At 44.0% G+C, this 20,367-nt stretch overlaps 1 protein-coding gene across 1 annotated transcript in view; it reads left to right on the top strand.

Annotated features, from left to right (window-relative positions):
- DCC (DCC netrin 1 receptor) overlaps positions 1-20,367 on the top strand; it is an 845,884-nt gene that overhangs the window by 724,492 nt on the left and 101,025 nt on the right. The window contains exon 16 of the mRNA XM_088453001.1: positions 17,378-17,473. Within this exon, the coding sequence (XP_088309127.1) occupies positions 17,378-17,473 (96 nt within the window). The remainder of the gene's footprint in view (positions 1-17,377; positions 17,474-20,367) is intronic.

Genomic DNA, 20,367 nt, shown 5'->3' on the forward strand with positions numbered 1-20,367 from the left:
AGCGAACAAAACGTTTTTTGGGAAACTATGCCCCCTGGCCGCTCGCATCCTACGTCATGTCCGCTATTTATTAGATTAATCGAGTACATCGACCAGGGTCTGAGCTGCTCGCTATTCTTGTGGTTGGTTTTTGCTACCACAATCTTGCGAGCAGTACTGGCTATAAAATAACCCAGTGACGTGGTCAATGACGCTGCTGTTTTAATTATGCACACCCATAAAACGCCCATTTTGACCTTTAAGCACGCTTGTGTTCGGATCTCCACTCCCCGTTTTCAAGCACCTTCCCCTGTTACCACCCACATACGCCTCTTTCTGTCACTCAAATTATCAGGCATTCGCTATTTTGCGAGCACATGAATTTCGACCGCACTGACTGGTTCGCGCATGCGTATAACGATCCATATGCATGCGCAGTTGGGCAAACATCGCTCGGAGCGAACGAGCGGGCCGCTTACGAGCGGCTCTGAATCAGGCCCAAAGTGTATAATCTAATTGCAAGCATGTCTCCAAATCGCAGCAATGATACAGGTTAGGTATTCTAGACTGGCATTATTGTAATACCAGAGTCTACCCTATGTGATCTTAATGCATAAACAAAAGAATGTCACATAAACTCACCAGTATATAAGTTACAGAACAGTTTCACCTTGAATTAGAGGCAGAAAATCCAAAATGGCGTATTAGCCCCTCATGTCCTGTCAAAACAACACAGATAGAGGGCAAAATTTACTAAGCAGCGGGTTCTAAACTCCGGCGGTTTGGTGGTGGTTTGACGGCTCTATCAGAGCCAAAATCACTCCCACTGACATCACTAGTGATGTCAGTGGGGCCGGCTTGAGACGGTAGGCGTTCCCATGGAAATGCCTCCGTCTGGCAGGCACGCCCCCGGCACGCCCACCAAAGGGGGTGTGCTGTCAATCAACATCAACAGCATGCCCCCTTTAGTGCGAGACCCGGAGCGATGGAGAGCCCATCGCTCTCCGGGTCTCGCGCATGCGCACGACGCATGCACAGTGGGGGACATCGACCCGCTTGCGAGCATACTGCCGCTCACGAGCAGGTCTGAATGACCCCCTAAGTGCTTATTGTACTGATGCTAGGGAGCACCACCAACTTGTAATAATAATCCTTTGTAATAATAGTAATATATTTATATGTTGTTGGTTTTTGTCATTGTAACATTCCTACAAGATGAATATAATTAGCTTGTGCGGAGTCTTTATTTTTGTGAGTGGTGATTCAAAACAGGCTCCTATCATGGCACTTGTAGCAGCTTATTGCTGGTATGTGTGAGCCCGCTGCTGCAACACTTTCCGGGTAGTGTTGGCTAATTTTCACTGTTCCCTCACTATGGACCAGTCTGGCAGACGGTTTCAGTTTGAAAACACTGGGTTCAATCCAGAATAGTTTGAAGAACAGAGTAGTGTTTGGAGCTACTTTTGTAGTCACAGGATACAAGCGGATGCAGGCGTCTTAAGGTAAGATGTTTATTGCTCAAAATGTCATTGAAAAGACAAGTCCCTTGCTGAAGGTACTTGGGACAATCGCAGCATACAGATGTCACAGGACTACAGTTTTCCCTTATAGCCAGAGGACACATTCAAGGCTTGCAGGACTTTTTTTTTATCTAGTTCTAACACAGCATACCACGGGGGAAGGGGGTGGGGGTATGTCCACCCTGGCCTCTAAGACTAGTACACAAATCAGACAACTGTCTTTCACAATATAAACAAAACTCACACTTCACAGGAACTGGTCAACTGCATGCCTCTTTTCATATATCTACTACACAGTAACACACAGGAGACCCCCCCTAGTGTGCATTTCAAAGAAAGTGCATTAAATTATCATATGACCTTTGCTACAGCCAAGGTGATTCCCGACCATGGCAATTCCCTATAAAACAAAATACCTTTGAAATTCATTCCTATAAGTGCATAGCTCATACATTTAACCATGCGTTTCCTCAATTCTACAATGGCGCACAGCTCAATACTGTAAATATAACATGTTAAAACACATTATTACATATACGTTTACAGTACATGGCACCTAGCGCCGCTAGTTCATATGAAAAGGGCACTGAAGCACGAGGGATTAACCCCCTCAGTGACGTGGCCGACATCTTGACCACGTGGGATGGGTCTCCAGCAAACACCCACCTACCGTTTTGTTACAGCTCACAATGAACAATATTATGAAATAACTAGAAATGCCACTTTTTACCATGGGCCCATATTCAATTAGAGGTGAAAAGTCGGACAAGTATCGCCTGCCCGACTTTCTGCCCCTTTGCCTGTTTCCGAGGCGAAAACTTTGCGTCCCCGCTTTTTGCCCTATTCAATTCCTAAACACGCGAAAACGGAAAGCGGCGAATGCAGAAGAGGCGGAAAGTACTGTCAGAATTGGGGAAATCAGTCTGTACCCCCCAAAAAGATGCAGTAACATAGGGAATCAATGTAGATGTGTGCTAATAGCCCTAATAAAAGTGTTTGGGGTACTTAAGTTGTTTCAATTTCTTCTTATTAGTGTCTTTGCATAAGTGGTGAAGAATTGCATTGTGCAGTATTTTTTGGTGAAAACAAGTACTGCTGTCAAATTTGGGGTACTTGAAAATGGGTGCTAGCATATTTTTATGTCTCTAAAGTGATTTTTAAAAAACTTCAAAAACGCACCTGCGGCATGCACCTGCAGTCCTAAAAACACCTGACCCATCCTTGCAGACCCCCAAGAAGTCTATTTCGCTAGTTTTTATGCTTGTCCCCGCCACTTTTTACTTTTTCGTCCCAAAAATGAAAGTACGGTTTTGGGGTGTTCTTAGGTTTTGGGTTTTTTTTTTGCAAGATTTGGCCTTTGGGTGACTGTGCCAAGGGCTCTGGGTCTTTCCCAATGTTTGCACCCGAACATAAAGATTTTGCACTTCTTTTCACCTGCTATTCTTAGGAGAAACTTTTCTCCTATTACATTGCATTGAGTTTCCGCTTCGGTGAATTCCGGCTGAAATTGAATTTGGAGATAAGTTCCGAACAGGTGAAAAGCGGCAATAGGCAAAACTTTTTAGCCCATTACGGCTTTTTGCCTCTATTGAATATGGCCCATAGTTAGGATTTGTTTTACTGAGTTAAGCTGAGCATCCACTATACAATTATCTGTCAGATATCTGTCTAATCTGACTGGTTGGAATGAACACCTGGTAACGTATGGGAGTAAATGACAATTGTCCATTTGCTCACAAACACTGGAAAATAGCCAAAAATGGTTGTTCAGACAAATTGGTTAAAACACACATATGTAACCAATTTGAAAAAAATTTGTTGTCCTTTTGTCAGTGTTTAAAACCATATGATCGACTGTCATTTGCTCCCTTACATTACCAGGTTTTCATTCCAACCAGCCAGATTGGACAGATATCTGACAGAAAATTGTATAGTGGATGCCCAGCTTTAGAATCCATGATGATGATAAAAAGTTAGGGCAGAGACGCCGGGCAGTTGCGTAACTAAGGGGGGTCGACCAGGGAGTGTGCCCTGGGGGCCGTAGGACCGGCGACGTGGGGGGGCCCGCCCTAGTTAGGCAGTGTAGCACCGACCGTAGTGTGTGCGGTCAGCGCTACACATTTACACAGGACTGGTGCTAGGCTTCCCAGCGCCGGTCTTGTGCTGCACAGCTGAGCCCCTTCCCTCCCCCTGAGCGTTTGCGCAATAGCACCAGGAGGAGGGTGGCAGGTGGGCTCATGCTGTGCATAACACACATCGCCTCCAGCGCTGGTGGCGATGTGTGTGTTAATCAGTAGCCAATGGGAGTCAGATGACTCTTATTGGCTGCTGCTGCTGCTGCATACACATCACCGCCGAGCAGCAGCGATGTGTGTGTGAATCAGCAGCCAATGAGAGTCAGACGGACTCATTGGCTGCAGCGCCCACTGCAAGAGCCGGGCTGGAGCGCAGCTCATGAGCTCCACCTTCCAGCACATGCAGTGGGTAATGGGAGAGACGTCATATTGCTGGGCGTGCCAGCCCAGGAGGACTGACGTGCGGCGTCGGCGGGAGAGGGAGCGTTGTCCGGAGCGTGGATTCAGGTAAGTGTATTTTTTTTTAACGTGTCTGTACTACCGGGGGCACAATGGGGGAGGGGGTGTCTACTACTGGCGGCACCATTACTGGGTGGGGGACCTCTACTGGGGTGGGGCACTTCTGGTGTCTACTACTGGGGGGGGCTACTACTGGGCGCACTTCTACTTGGGACTACTACTGGGGGGAAACTACTACTGGGGGCACTATATAAGGTGCTTACTGCTAGGGGCACTGCACTGGGGGGACCACTACTGGGGGCAATAATAGGAAGGACCACTACAGGGGGCACTGTATAAGGGGCACTGGATAGGGGGATCACTACTGGGGGTCTGCATAAGGGGGATCACTACTGGGGGCACTTCATAGAGGGGACCACTACAGGGGGCACTATATAAGGTGGACCACTACAGGGGGCACTAAATAGGGAGGACCACTACAGGGGGAACTGGATAGTGGGGATCACTACTGGGGGCACTGCCTGGGGGGGACTACTGCCGGGGGCTCTGCATGGGGGAAGGGGGACTACTGCTGGGGGCATCACTATATAAGGGGCTTACTGCTAGGGGCACTGCACTGGGGAGACCACTACTGGGGGGCACTGAATAGGGAGGACCACTACAGTGGGCACTGGATAGGGGGGATCACTACTGGGGACACTGCATAAGGGGGGACTACTACTGGGGGCACTATATAAAGGACACTGCATAAGGGGGGTACCACTACTGGGGGCACTGCATTGTGGGGACTGCTACTGGGGGCACTATATAAGGGGCACTGAAAAATGGGGAACACTACTGGGGGCACTTCATAGGGGGGACCACTATATGGGGCACTGCATTGGGGGGACCACTACTGGGGCACTGAATAAGGGGAACTAATGGGGGGCTGTATAAGGGGGTCCACTACTGGGAGTACTGTATAAGGGGCACTACTATGGGCCTGCATAAGAGGGACCACATCTGGGGACATTGCATACTGGGGGTACTGTATAAGGGGCACTACTGGGGTTAAGGTGCATATGGATAGGAATGTTCTGAGTGACGTTAAAGGGGGTGTGTCATGTTGACATGCCCCATTTTTAGGTGACCACGCCCAGAGCCGGCCCTAGGCATAGGCATGATAAGCAAATGCCTAGGGACGACTCTGCATGCTTGGGGCATTTTCCATCAAGCAGGGCTGAGGCTGAGCTCTGCATGCGGCCGCCTCTTCTTCCTAATCTGTCACACTGTCACAGTCCTTCCAATCCCTCCTCTGACCCCCCCCCCCCCGCCGGCAACTGCCGCTAGCCGCTGCTCCCTCCCAGTCTCACCGGCACCTACCCAGAGCCGCGAGAGCCCGCCGGCACATCTAACCCCCCAGCGTGCTGCCACGATCGGAGCTCTCCGATCGGGCAGCGCAGCGGATGGCCAGGCGGCGGCTGGTCATGTGACCGTCATCCGCATCCGCCCAGCCCCTTAGTCAGAATGAGCTTCTGCATAGAAGCTCATTCTCACGGTACAGGTCAGAGGAGCTAAGATGGCCGTGGGAGGGCATGCTGTCAATGCCCAGCCGCTGCCAGATCCTCCCATGGGCCTTTGCGGAGCGGAGCCGTGAGTAAGAGCTCACGGCTCCGCCTCCGCCTCCATCTTGTCCCAGCCACAGCCACTGTAACGCTCGCTGCGCAGGTAAGAAGACTGACTCAGGGTGGGACAAATAATATGAAGCACAGGAGCTATATATATATATATATATATATATATATATGACGGTCACTCATATATATATATATATATATATATATATATATACTCATATATGTGTGTGTGTGTATGGATCCCATGGGGGGGGCAGGGCACCACCAAAAATCTTGCCTAGGGCACTAATTTGGCTAGGGCCGGCTCTGGCCACGCCCACCGTCTTCGGTGCGCGCATAAGGGGGGGTGCTCCATTTTCAAATTTGCCTTGGGCTCCAAATACCCTAGTTACGCCACTGGCGCCGGGATATCATTTGAGCCCCGGCACTAGGGGGCGTGTGAAGCGTGTGGGGCACCGTGTGACTATCAGGACCCTTTTTCCATGCTGGGCCGGTGAAAGGGACATGGTCTTAAGACCTATGTGGTATAGCTGCTCCTGGCTTACAGGCACAAGTCCCTGTGCCCGCTCCACCACCCCCATTTTCCATTTCTCGGTGCCCCTGGGTTGGGGGGAAGGGTGGTTAAATATCAGTGTTGATGTTGAAACAACAATATAAAATGTTAATAAAATTTTCCCTGTTAATATTGTGTACATATTGGGCCTGATTCAGGGGTGGAAGGATTTAGAACTACGAGGGCGGCATTAGCATAAATGCACAGTATCGCCTGCAACAAAAGTTGCAGCCACTACTGCACCACCGTCTGCTTCTGACTCTGGGCAATTGTCTCAGATTTTGGGGTCTATTTACTAAGCAGTGTTGGGGAGACAGAGTGAAAAGTGATAAGGTGCCAGCCAATCAGCTACCAACTGTCATTTTTCAAACACAGCCTGTGACATGGCATTTAGGAGCTGATTGGCTGGCACCTTATCTCATTTCACTTTGGGGTCTATTTACTAAGTAGTGTTAGGAGACAGAGTGACAAGTGATAAGGTGCCAGCCAATCAGCTCCCAACTGTCATGTCACAGGCTGTGTTTGAATAATGACAGTTGGGAGCTGATTGGCTGGTACCTTATCACTTTTCACTCTGTCTCCTACACTGCTTGGTAAATAGACCCCTTAATCCTATTATAAATGGGGCTTTTATGATATGGCCGACATGTCTGTTGTTTAATAGGCTAATAGAGTTTATATTCCTGCAGGTCACAGTGGTCTTGCTGTGTCCTTTGTACTTAATGTTCGTAGAGACATGAAATATACTCACTCTGATCTCCTGCTAATGATGAATTAAAATGTTCACTGACACATTGCATTCATCAAGGCCAAATAATTATATTCTTTATTCCAATATTATTTAATGGCCAGCTGGGAGGAAGGCGAAGCTACGCTTTGTTTGTTCTGTATTTTTATGTTCATTTATTTAGGTTCATTAGGAAAACACGAGGCTGCTTTTCCATCCCTGGTTCTCATTTCAGAGATAACAGGAAAAATGTAATTCTGAATTTCTTGCAGACCAGTACAATGACCTAACGGAATAAACTATTTAAAAATGAGTCTAAATCGGAGAGACCGATCCGTCTATAACATTACAGTGGACCATGTCCTACATACAGCGAAGGCAGCCATTTTCTGGGCTGCACCAATATACATGGGGGGGGGAGATGTATCAAACGTTGGTGAGAGATAAATTGGAGAGAGATAAAGTACCAACCAATAAGCTCCTAACTGTCATGTCACAGGCTGTGTTTGAAAAAAATGACAGTTATTGGTATATTTACTAAAGTGCGGATTTTTAGAAGTGGAGATGTTGCCCATAGCAACCGATCAGATTCTAGCTGTTATCTTCTAGAAAAGGGGTTCCCAACCACAGTCCTCAAGGCACACTAACAGTCCAGGTTTCAAGGACAGCCATATTTGAGCAGAGGTAACTCACTTAGTACCTCAGGTATTTTGATTTAATCATCTGTGCTTAAGCATGGATATCACTAAAACCAGGACTGTTGGTGAGCCTTGAGGTCCGAGGTTGGGAATCACTGTTCTAGAAGGTGCAAGATAAGTGTTTAGTAGAATCTGATTGGTTGCTATGGGCAACATCTCCATTTTATCCCTCTCCAAGGTTTGATACATCTTCCCTATGAAGAGGTGCAGACCATTACTTAGCTAGGAACTTGCAGAGAAAGTGAGACCAAATTAACTCCACCATCTGCGCAAATTATTTTCTTGTTTGTCAAGGACACATCAGTAAATGTTTATGCCCCACCTATTCAGGCAAGTTGGGTCAGTCCTGTGAAATTCACACGCTCTTGGCAGGTACAATAGGAGGTACTCTCATGCATATTGGGCCAGCCCACAAAATGGCTGCCTCTGCTGCAATGTAGGTGAGTGGGCAGTTATCTTTTCCACTGTGGTATTTTATTATGGCTGACATTTCTTTATAAAGGAGAACTTCTTCCAAACATATACATTCACTTGTGAAGCTCTCTCCAATGCCTACATTTTGGGGGGACCCATGACTAGTGTCTCAGCTTCCACAGTTCTCAAGCTTCCAACCAATGAACTTGCACATGAGCCTGCATAATCATTGTGACTGAAGCAGGGACATGCAGTCAGGGTAGGCAGAGATTGATGTAAAAATGATTAGAATAATACAAAGAAGATATTTATAACTTATAAACATCTTCTTTGTTTATTGTAATCATTTTTATAGTTAACACTCACCAGCTTTGTGGAGCTCCCTGGGACTGCAGGGAGATGAGAGAGGAGGCAGCAACAGCTCAGCCTCACTTCTGTGTAGTCAGACATTGCTTGCAGAGCTGGGGGTGGGGCCACACCACAGCCAGTAGGCTGCACAGAAAGAGAGCTAATACAGCTATGCCTGTGAGTATATATATATAAGCACTGACATATATATATATATATATATATATATATATATTATATAATACCAGTACAGAATACTTGGCATGTTGCTTAATAAAGAGCAACTGTATATAATATATATATATATATATATATATATATAAAGTCCAAGGCAGCCTGCACGGACTGCGACATTTTCATCCATTTGGGGGTGCGACCTCAATGTAACCGTCACAAAAAATGAGGTTCACTTATATATAAAAAAAATTTAATTCAGAGGGCATTCACCATCTCAGAAGGTAAACAGTTCTTTTTATTTGTTACATACCACCAGTGTCACAATATTCAGGCTATGTCCGACATTTCAATCCCATGTGGGACCTTTGTCAAGGTAAATAGAATGCCACAGAATGCTCAAGCCATCTTGGCTTAATAACATGGTGGTGCTTGCTCTCCCCTCTGTCAGGGGGTTTTCTGGGTACTCAGAAACCCCCCCTGTGTGCGCTACTGCTGATAGACACCTAGTATGTGTCATTTGACCAGGAAGTGCAGTTTAGAGATTGAAACTCAGTGAGCAGCAGCAAGAGAAGACACAGTGATGCAGGTAGGAGAATCAATGGACACTGAAGCTTAGTCTAGTGAGTGGAGAGTTACAGTGAGTAGGGGGTGAGACAGGCTCCCAACGCTCAGACCCATCTCCATGTGTGCCTCCCCAGCTATTGACCTCACCACACGTCTGTGGACTGAAGAGCCAAAAGGGGTAGGTATTCCCAAGCAGCGATGGTCCTAGTGGTGACCTCAGACAAAGTACCTCTATGGTTATACTATTTGGTAGGAGGCAGTTAAGGGATCGAAGATTACTTATAGCTAGAGTAGGAACAATACTGTACCAACTACTGTTGCACAGAGCCGTAACTAGACGTTTTGGTTCCCTGGGGCAGAGATGGCATTGGCGCCACCCTCCCCACCTATTTTTAAATAGGGACAAAAGACACGTGCTCGAAAAAAGGGGTACGACTTCATGTGTAAGGGCCATAGCAAATCTGATTTGTCCAGTACGGTGATGAAGGGGTACCAGGTGTCACTGCCAAATACAATGTGAATCCAATGGCTGCAGTGATGATACACAATAATTATGCAGTATAACTCACCAGCTCTAGATGTAGGACAGCGCTGGTGAAGCTGAACCTGCAGCAGGATTTGTATATCAGAACAGCCGTGCACAAGCCTGGAGCGGGCCGTGTAGATCACTGACTGAAGGTATAGAAAGAGTGTTACTTGTAGTGTATTTGTAGCTATTGTCAGCGGCAGGGGGATCCATGTATGTACCCTGCGTTGGCAGCTGAACCATACTTGCCTATTTTTTAAAAAGCTTTCCAGTGAGATTGTGAAAGCAGCACCAGTGAGCGCGGCGGTAAAGTGAGCGTGTCCTGCTACATCTGAGAGCCGTGCCATAAAATTGCCTTACATTAACATTATTTGTTGATGAAAACACACTGATCCTTATCAGAAAATGTGCCTTATAACCATTATATATATAACAGCTTCATAATGGGGGTAAGGTGCAATCAGGGAGATTACTAGACTCTTCAGGAAGTCAGGGAGATTGCTACTATTTCAGGTGGTCAGGGAGAATTGGCAAGTATGAGCTGAACTCACTGACAAGGGTACTCGAGGTGTGCTGGTAACACCTGGGTCGGGAATCGGTGGCTGTGGTCGGGGCTGCCATCAGAAATTGTGGGGCAGATAGCTGTGTGTGTTAAATAAAAGAGAATGTGGCTGAAGGTAATTGGGGAGGTGGACAGATGTAGGGGGAGTCGACCAGGCAGGAGATAAGGGCGGCCAGGAGATACCGGAGATAAAAAAATAGAGGAAGCTGGAAGAGTGAGAATGATTATAAACAAAAAATTGACAGGCCCTAACAACGCCCACTGTCCTGCGGTGCCCTGTGCTGTGACACATGTCGCACCACCCTAGTTACGGCCCTGCTGCATACATACCTACTCTCCAGAAAGTTGCGGGAGGCTCCCGATTTTTCGGGTAGCACCCCCGGAAGAGTAGGCATTTCTCCCACATCTTGCCCACTTCCTAGTGAAGTGGGCAGGGTGGGGAGATTTTACCGGGAATTTTTGGGTCTGCGAGCAGAGGGCACGGCTAAAATTACGCAAATCTCAGCGTTTCCCTGTGGTGGGGCGGGGCCTAATTACGTATACAGTCTGGCCCCGCCCCCCAAAGGAGCCAACAGAATCTCCTCCCCGGGAGAAGCCCGGCTGTTGCATTGTGGACCTTTGTGGAGCATATCAGATATATTGGGGTTCACCTGAGAGGGGTAAAAGACTTCACTAAAGATAATTATAAGAGCATTCTCCTCTGGAAATTTTTATTTTAGAGCTGTACCTGTATTTCTACAGCAATTTTTTTTTTTTTACAAAGATAATTTATCAAACTGTACTTTCAATGATTAGGCTCTTAGCGAGCTTTCAGTCTGAAAAATATTTTTCATTGCAGGTAATTTATTCTGTGTCAGCTCGCTACTGAAAACAAGTCATACATCTCCTGCAATTTAACAGCAAGGCAAAAACAATATATATTAGAGAGGAACACCCACAAGAACTGCTTATGTATTAAGTGGCACGTTATCAATGAATGCACATTGTAGTTAGCTGATGGATTTAAAGTTGTCTATTTAATGCATACAGTCATTTGAATTGCACGATACAGAAAAGGATCTAAGAGCTATATTACGTGTCATGTTAATCTAAAATGTATGCCGTAGATTGAAAGGGGTCCCCAGCAGCACATAGGCTATCAGGAGACTAGTGATGTGTCAGTGCGGACAGGGCTGCATAGAAACTTAGAATTTGACGGCAGATAAGAACCACTTGGCCCATCTAGTCTGCCCCATTTTTAAACATATTGTTACCTGAACCCTTATTGGTCCTTACTTCTCCTGAAGGATATCCTTATGTCTATCCCATGTATGTTTAAAATGCTCTACTGTCTTAGCCTCTACCACCTCTGCTGGGAGGCTATTCCACTTGTCCACTACCCTTTCTGTGAAGTCATTTTTCCTCAAATTTCCCCTGAACCTACCACCCTCCATGTTTTAGAGCATGTCCTCTTGTTCTAATACTTCTCTTTCTTTGAAGAATGTCTCCTTCCTTTACCTTGTTAAAACACTTTATATATTTGAACGTTTCTATCATGTCTCCCCTTGCCCTTCTCTGCTCCAAACTATACTAGTCTTTCCTGGTACGTTTTGTGGTGTAGATATATTTTGTGGTGTAGACCTTGCACCATTTTAGTTGCCCTTCTTTGTACAGTCTCTAATGTGTTAATATCCTTCTGGAGTTATGGCCTCCAGAACTGAACACAGTATTGGAGATGAGGACGTACCAAAGACCTGTACAGTGGTATTATCACTTCTGTCTTTCTGCTACTGATTCCTCTCCCTATGTACCAAGCATCTGACTTGCCTTCCTCATTGCTTTGTTACAATGTTTGCTTGCCTTTAAGTCACCTGAAATAGTGACTCCTAGATCCCTTTCCTCTTCAGTACTTTCTAGTATAGTGCCATTAATACTATATTAAGCCTTTGGATTTTTGAGACCCAAGTGCATGATCTTGCATTCTTTGGCACTAAACTGTAGCTGCCACGTTCTCGACCATTCCTCTAGTCTACCTAGATCATCAATCATTTGTTTTACCCCTCCTGGTGTGTCTACCCTGTTGCATACCTTTGTGTCATCTGCAAAAAGGCATAGTTTCCCTTCAATACCATTTGCACTGTCACAAATAAAGATATTAAAAAGCACTGGTCCAAGTACAGAATCTAGATAAGCTATATCTATGGCCCCCCCTTTATCTATTTCCTTAGACACCCAGTCAAAAAAGTCAATAAGATTTGTTTGACATGATCTCCCCCCAGTAAATCCATACTGTTTGGGATCCTGCAAATTGTTGAATTGAGATAATCTACGACTCTTTCTTTTAAGAGTGTTTCCATCAATTGCAATGCATATGACAGGAGCAGTGACATAATCATACTAATTGATGAATTTATAAAAATAATTGGGCTTTCCCTAGTTTCTATCATGGTTTTTGCTGCAAATCTTACCAGAATTGTCTTCTCCATTATCCTTGGTTCTCCTCATATGCTGTCCTGTTACTCTTACTTTTCACAAGACAATAGTTTTAGGGCATTGTCTAGGGACAAGCAATAGGCATAATATTGATTGTATGAACATATCTGGAATGACCTGAAGATATGAGAGATAGGAAACAAAGGGATATATTCATTTGGGATGTAGTTACTGTAACTTACCGGTGGCCGTGATGCCAGCTGTTGGAATCCTGGTGTCAGAAGCCCGACCCGGGACTAAAGATAGGCGTCGAAATCCTGACGCCTATCTTTAGCCTGATGCCGAAATCCCCACAGCCGGCAACCCAAAGGAAGGTAAGCAGGGCCCTGTAATGTATTAGCCGCGGGGGGGGGGGGTTAGTTTTAGGGATCCCAGGGGGAGGGTTAGGGTTAGACTACGGAGAGGGGGGTTACTGTTAGGCACCCCCGGGGGGAGGTTAGGGTTAGGCACCTCCTGGGGATGGATAGGTTTAGGGTGCGCGAAGGGGAGGTTAGGGGTAGAAACCCCGGGAGAAGGTTAGGGGTAGGCACCCTCGGGGGGGTGGAGGTTAGAGATAGGCACCACCAGGTGGGAGGTTAGGGTTAGGCACCACCGGGGGGGAGGTTAGGGTTAGGCACCTCCTGGGAAGGGTTAGGTTTAGGGTGCGGGAAGGGGAGGTTAGGCTACTTACTGCCCCTGTCATCATCTTGGGCTTCCAGCGAGCCGGGATTTCATACCCAACCCATTAATTTGACCCTGAAATTTAAAAAAAAATTAATGTGTCTATCGCGTCCAATTCCAAAAGCTTCCTAAGTTTGCGCATAACCACAGGGAGGGATAATAAATATATGACTATGTATACATTCCCCAGTGCTAGGCATCAGTGGCATTACTAGGGGGGTGCTGGCCACACTGGGTGACACCATCTGAGGGGATGACCCCAAAATAGCAGAGCTGCTCTACTATATTTGTGTCATCCCCTCGGATGGTGTCACCAAGCAGCGGTGATGAATGATGGGTGCATGCGCACGTCATCCCCACTGTGCCCGGAGAGGCTGGAGACTGCCTAGCAGCTCTCGGAAACTGGGCAAGCCCCCAGAGTCATGAGAACAGGGGCGTGACACACAGTGACGCCCCCAAACATCATACAACAGGGGGGCATGGCTTTGAGGCATGAATCCACACCCCCCTGTAGCGAGCGCGTGCTGAAATCTAGTCTAAGAAGTGTCAGAAATGGGGTGACAGGGTAGGTAGGTACACTAGGTGGCACCAACCCTAATGATGCCACTGCTAGGTATAACTAAGCACAGACACTGTGCGGGGTTAGCGGCCCTTTAAAGCTGATGTTGAGTACTAGAGGAATATCCATCTAATTTTAGCTCTAAGCGCTAAGATAATTTGATGGGAGTATGTACCACTTACATAGAAACAGATGAGCTATTTGTACTGTGATTGCTTCAGCACAATTTCACCAATTCATTATTCCATTTAACGAAATAGCACATTTTACCAAAGTAAGTAAGGACAATTATATTATAACTAAACAAATGCTTGGAACTGCTCCGCCATCATGAATATAAATGTTCTCTAGAAACACTTCACATCAAGTTCTTTCAGTTTATTAATTCATTTGGCAATGATCCTAATGATATTCACAATGACCTAATCAATTATTCAGTAATCTCCCAGGAAGGTCTTCGCAATTAAACCACTTCAGATCCGGCGAGAGCATCGGTCGCAATGCATCATGGGGTTGCTGGGCTCCGGAGGGATTAATAGTAATTATTGTGCTTGCAACAAAGCATAGCTGAGAAAGTATAAGGGTCATTATCTTTGGTTATGAACCAGAAAATCAGGATTAGAATACCCGTTTATGTGACCTCTGCAATGTCAATCGCCCCTTCACTACTCCCCATCTCTATCCTGACTATTTAGGTGTTGTGCAATATTTTCCTATACATATCTCAATATGCATGATTATTCAATATTAAAAATGTTTGGAAGCAATCATTATTAATTGTATTGTTGCATTTAGGTCAGTTTAGCTATATATTAAGGCAGTGGTTCCCAAATTCGGGCCTCAAGGCACGCTAACAGTACAGGTTTTAAGGATATCCACTCTTAAGCACAGGTGACTTGATTATTACTTCAGTCAATTTGATTATACCAGTGCTCAAGAAAGGATATCCTTAAAAGTGCATGCGCAGTGGGGAACATCGACCCGCTTGCGAGTGTACTGCCGCTCGCAAGCGGGTCTGAATGACCCCCTAACATCACAGTGCAGGGCCCAACTCCCAGCTACTGAGGAGGATTCGGCAGTGTGGAGAGAGTCTCCGGGGGCAGCCCGGCATCTCCGAAACTGAGGGAAGGGGGATGGCCCAAGGCCACGCTCCTTTCTCAGGGACAAGGGGTTTACTTTCCGTACTGGGTGTCACCAACCCCAGTGCCGCCACTGTGACCAATTGATATGTATTAGATGAATGTGATAAGATGGTCTAAATTATGACATCCTTCCTGTCTTCCCTTTTCATTACTGTATAACATGGCAAGCAGCCAGAACTGCTATTATACTGTAGATAGTGCATCTAGCGGGGCATTTGGGGCTAATAAACCTAGCTAATAAAGGGTGGCTAGTCTAATAATTCTCCTAATAAATATTCCTATAACAAGTAGCTCCACAGTCATATACTGTAGATCAATGAGCCACTCTGCTGAGCTATGTACCAGCTAACAACACAGTGATACATATACAAGATTTGAAATCATAATTATTGCAACAGTAAACTATTTATAGGGAGCTGAGAAGTAGCAGTATATGCACTAGGTAACATCCATTAATATATATTTAGATGCTATGAATTTCAATAACTACTACTGTATACTAACACAGCATAATCTCACATAAACAGCCACGGGAATGACAGATAGAAATCTCTGCCTTGATATAAAATATACGATAAACTACAAACTATACTGCTTATGACTAAATAACAGACCTCAGCAGTGGCAGGATATAACCAGTATAATAAATCATGCATTCTTAGCAACATTTTAGCAATAAACAATATCACTATCTATGTATAGCATTTGTATTTGTGCTATTTGCTTGTAGCGGCATCATATTTGCACATAGCTACATTGCAGCAAGAACGGTAGGTAATTCATTGGCAGTTATTTATAAGATGCACACATATCACGCAGCGCTATACAGAGAATATTTGATCCCTCCCCCACTGGAGTCTACAATCTATGTTCACCGCACGCTCACACACACACACACACTAGGGTACATTTTTGCTGGGAGCTAATTAACCTATCAATATATTTTTGGAGTGTGGGAGGAAACCGGAGTACCTGCAGGAAACCCAAGCAAGCACAGGGAGAATATACAAACTCCACACAGACCATAATGGGAATTGAACCCATGACCTCAGTGCTATGAGGCAGTATACTAACTGTTACACTGTCTGTGCTGCCCAGGTAATATTACATTGTGGACAGGCAGCGGGTGGGCTTGCGGACAGACCCCCCCCCTATCTCAGAGGCCCGGGCTAATGTGGGGTTGTAAGCCGTGCAATCGCAGGGGTTGCGTGCCCTGTGCACAGCTCGCCCGCCCCTAGAAACGGCCCTAAGTGTTACCAAACATTGCTAGCAGGGTTGGATTAAGAGGGGGCGACAGGGGCGGTCGTCCCGGGCCCCCACACACAGAGAGGCCCCCACACTTGAGCACGCAGGGGGGTTTCTGAGTACCTAGAAACCCCCCTGATGGACCAATTCCCCTCTTCACCGGCTGCAATGGGGGCGGGGCCAATATGACAAGCCCTGCCCCCCATATCACCCGCGAATCGCGACATTATGCTGTGAGGGGGCGGAGCCTAATGATGTGAGGTGCCCACCCCCATTAGCAGCCTTTAGCTGCTGTATACAAGTAAGTGTCTGTGTACTGTGGTTGTGTGTATATGTGTGTATGTGCTATTGTATATACAGTATGTGTGTATATATGTGTATGCATGTGTTAATGTGTATATATGTGTTAGTGTGTGTATGTATATGTGTGTTTGTATGTGTTTATGTGTGCGTATACTATATATGTGTGTTAGTATGTTACATATATAATATATACGTTTGCTACATATATTATATATATATATTATATATATATGTGTGTGTGTGCGTGTTTAACACACACATGGGAGGAAGTAGGATTAGGCTCCATGTGGTGGGTGCCATGGGGGGAGTAGGCTTGGTGGGGGTCCCAACAATTTAGTTGCCCCAGGGCCCCCACAAGCCTTAATCTGGCCCTGGCTGCTAGGCTTGCGATCAGTAGCGGGATGCATATCATGCAGAATGCAATGCTTGATGCATTCCTCGCCCCCCCCCCCCCCCCCACAGCCTGTAAAATGAAGCTGGCTGGTTGGTACTTTATCTCTCTCCAGGCTTTGATCAAAGCTCCCCCGTAAACAGAAACTAAAACAAAAAAATGCTCAGCGTGAACAGCAGGGGCAGTAATTCTGTCATACATATGGAAATCTAATGAAAAATAATATTGTGCCTTGTTACAAAAATATGCCAACTCGTGATACTGTACGAAGAAATATTGCGTTTTAACAGAACAAAATGTGTATGTAACCGTCGCTTTCATGTGTCACCTCAGAGCCACTAAACTTTAATTTTTAATGTGTTTCTGTTGTGTGTGTTTGGCTTGCAGAACCAAGCTCCCATTATGTAATTTCCCTGAAAGCTTTTAATAATGCCGGCGAAGGCGTCCCTCTCTACGAAAGCGCCACAACTCGATCTCAAACCGGTAGGTTGAAAAAAATGCCTTTATGTTTGATTTGTTCTCTGCTTTTTAGTTCATATGTTTATTTTCTCAGGAGATTATAATGGCACAAACTGTACAGATAGAGTAATTGTACATAAATTAAGCAACACAGCGTAATGTTCCATAATTCAGTTAAGTAAGCATTAATGTGCCGCACGCAACATAAAGGGATAATATTTTCTAGGAAAGTGGACTCTATGTCCCTCCTGCCTGAAATATCCCTGTCCAACTCTTTCAACTCCATGTGACAACTCTGTCTTCCATGTGACATCTTTAATCTGTCTGGGAATATTAAATATGATTGAATTCTGCCATGCACTCAGTTTTACTATTGAAGCCTACAACAATTATAATGTACAAATTCATCATGCAAATAGTATTTGAATGAAAATAGGATTTTTCTTTATAATATCTCACCACTAAAGGGGTTGGATGACCAGAATTTTGTACATGTTACACGTTCTGTAATGACTGTAAATATATGATTGATTGCTTTCTTGTACTACGAACTCATGTTACGATAGATTTATGAACATTTATTTTTTTAACATCTGACATAGAGTTGTTTTTAAATTCATGAGATTTGCTTTATCCCTATAATAAAAACCAATTCTGTAGTCTTCGAATTAGCACCTGGATATAAATTTTTCACATTGCTGCTTTCATATTTACCATAACAATGGAGCAGGTACCTTTATAAATTAAATTTACAGTCTCTGGGCCTTATTTATCAATGAGTTTTATCATTAACAACTAGTGATAAAACTTGTTGCGTATGATAAATGGTGCTCCAGCCAATCAGCTCCAAACTGTCATAAACAGATGACAGTTGGGAGCTGATTGGCTGGAGCACCTTTATCAAGCGCAACGAGTTTTATCACTAGTTGTTAATGAAAAAAGTTGTTGATAAATAAGGCTCTAAATGTGAGATTTATCAAACCTTCCAAAGAGAACAAGTGGAAGTGTTGACCAAGGCAACACCTCCACTTGACCTTTTTAAAAGGTTTGATATATCTTCCTCTAAATTTTCTAACACACATGCATATTAGGGGACATTTTAGAAAGAAGCCAATAATCCTACCAGTATATTTTTGGAATTTGGAGAAAAAAAACCTAAAAACTTTAGGAAAACATACAAAATTTCAGACAGTTATGGCCCTGGAAGGAATCAAACCCACGGCACCGGATCTGTGAGGCAGCAATGCTCACCACTGTGCCACTGTGTTTCAGTAAGCAGCTTTGCAGAATATTTTGTGAAGTGTTCCCCAAATAAATATGCATGGCAACACAGCTTTGATTTAGCACAACATCTGGGCTAAATCAATAGGCAATTTATGTTTCATTGTAAAATATGATAATAGATATCACTCGTTTCTAAGACAATTGCGCCTAGAAAAATTGTGAAGTGGAAATCAATACAGATAACACTATTCTCCCTGAATGATGAACAAGATAAGACTAGCTAACTAAAATTAAATAGCCTTCCTTTGTCTAGAAAATAGACGCATAGCTTTTTTTATTAATTGTGGTCATTGTGTACATTTTGTGTTTTCTTTTGATTTTTCGTGTATAATATTTTTTATGGCTTGATCCAAATAAATAAATAAAAATAAATAATAATAAAAAAAAAATATATATATATATATATATATATATATATATGTATATATAGTTGATGGAACACCTTTTTGTTATTTATGGTCACACCTTTTTGTTATTTATAGTCACCTATCTAATCATTTGGGATTATTTATCCTTAACGTAAGAGTATAGGTTAGCAGACTCAGTTGACTTTGTTGCTATCTAAACCAGTGACCCAATTATTTTCAGGAAGGATAAAAGTTCAGAAAGTGTTCCCTCAACTAATCCATTCAACAACTGCCCTGTATCAAATAGGATTATGTTATATTTTCTCTTTTTGGAGGAATATTGTATAACCTGTTGAACTACAGTACATTTTTTTCTTTACATTTTTAGCTTTTTTTTGAACAGTTAAAATGTTTTTACATAATCTAATCATGTAATCACACCTTTAATGATGTAAGGATGATATTGTTCATGTTTAAATGTGCCTGTTTTGTGACTGGTCGGAGTTCTGCTTCTTATATGATATGTCACTACATAAAGCTACAATACTCTGGATTATTTTTATAAATCCATTCCCCTGTTGAAAATCCTATTTCATATTCTACCTATGGCCCCCACTGGATACAACGAGTTAAAGACAATCATAGACAAAATATGAGGAGAGTCCCTGTGGTGTGGCAGATACTGTTCTCAGGTGGTGCCTGCGTGGGGTCCTGCTCCAAAGGTGCCGGCTGTGGCATTACCAGAACAGCGTGAGCCCCTGGAAAATAATAATAAAATACCAATAATAATATGCTCATGTACAGTACAGGGGATACAAATAACAACAACACAACAAATTTCTACCACCATCCCTATAACTTTTCACGTTTGACTTGAAGTTAATGATTTCTGAATAGTGAAGCCGCATGCCTGTGCGAGAATTTAAATTATTTCTGTCTATACTAAAAATATGTATAGAGTAAATTTGAGGCAATATAAAACCTCAAGGATATTTCATATATCAATAGAAAATGAATAACTTCTCCTGCAGAAAATATTCACAGGGGAATCTCGTAGCCCATTATTGGATTGATATTGGTGTATTCTGAATATCTTTTGTTCAGCTCTCTTTCATATCATTCATATAAATATACTTTTTTCTTTACAAGAAGCATTTGGTAAACATAGTATTCAGCATTTAAGAAATAATTAGAATTCCACACATCACATATGCATGTATATATATATACTATATATATATATATATATATATATATATATATATCATATTTTTATCACTTTTCTTA

This window comes from Taudactylus pleione, unplaced genomic scaffold, assembly GCF_031769625.1.
Source record: "Taudactylus pleione unplaced genomic scaffold, aTauple2 ptg000562l, whole genome shotgun sequence".
In the NCBI taxonomy this organism is placed as follows: domain Eukaryota; kingdom Metazoa; phylum Chordata; class Amphibia; order Anura; family Myobatrachidae; genus Taudactylus; species Taudactylus pleione.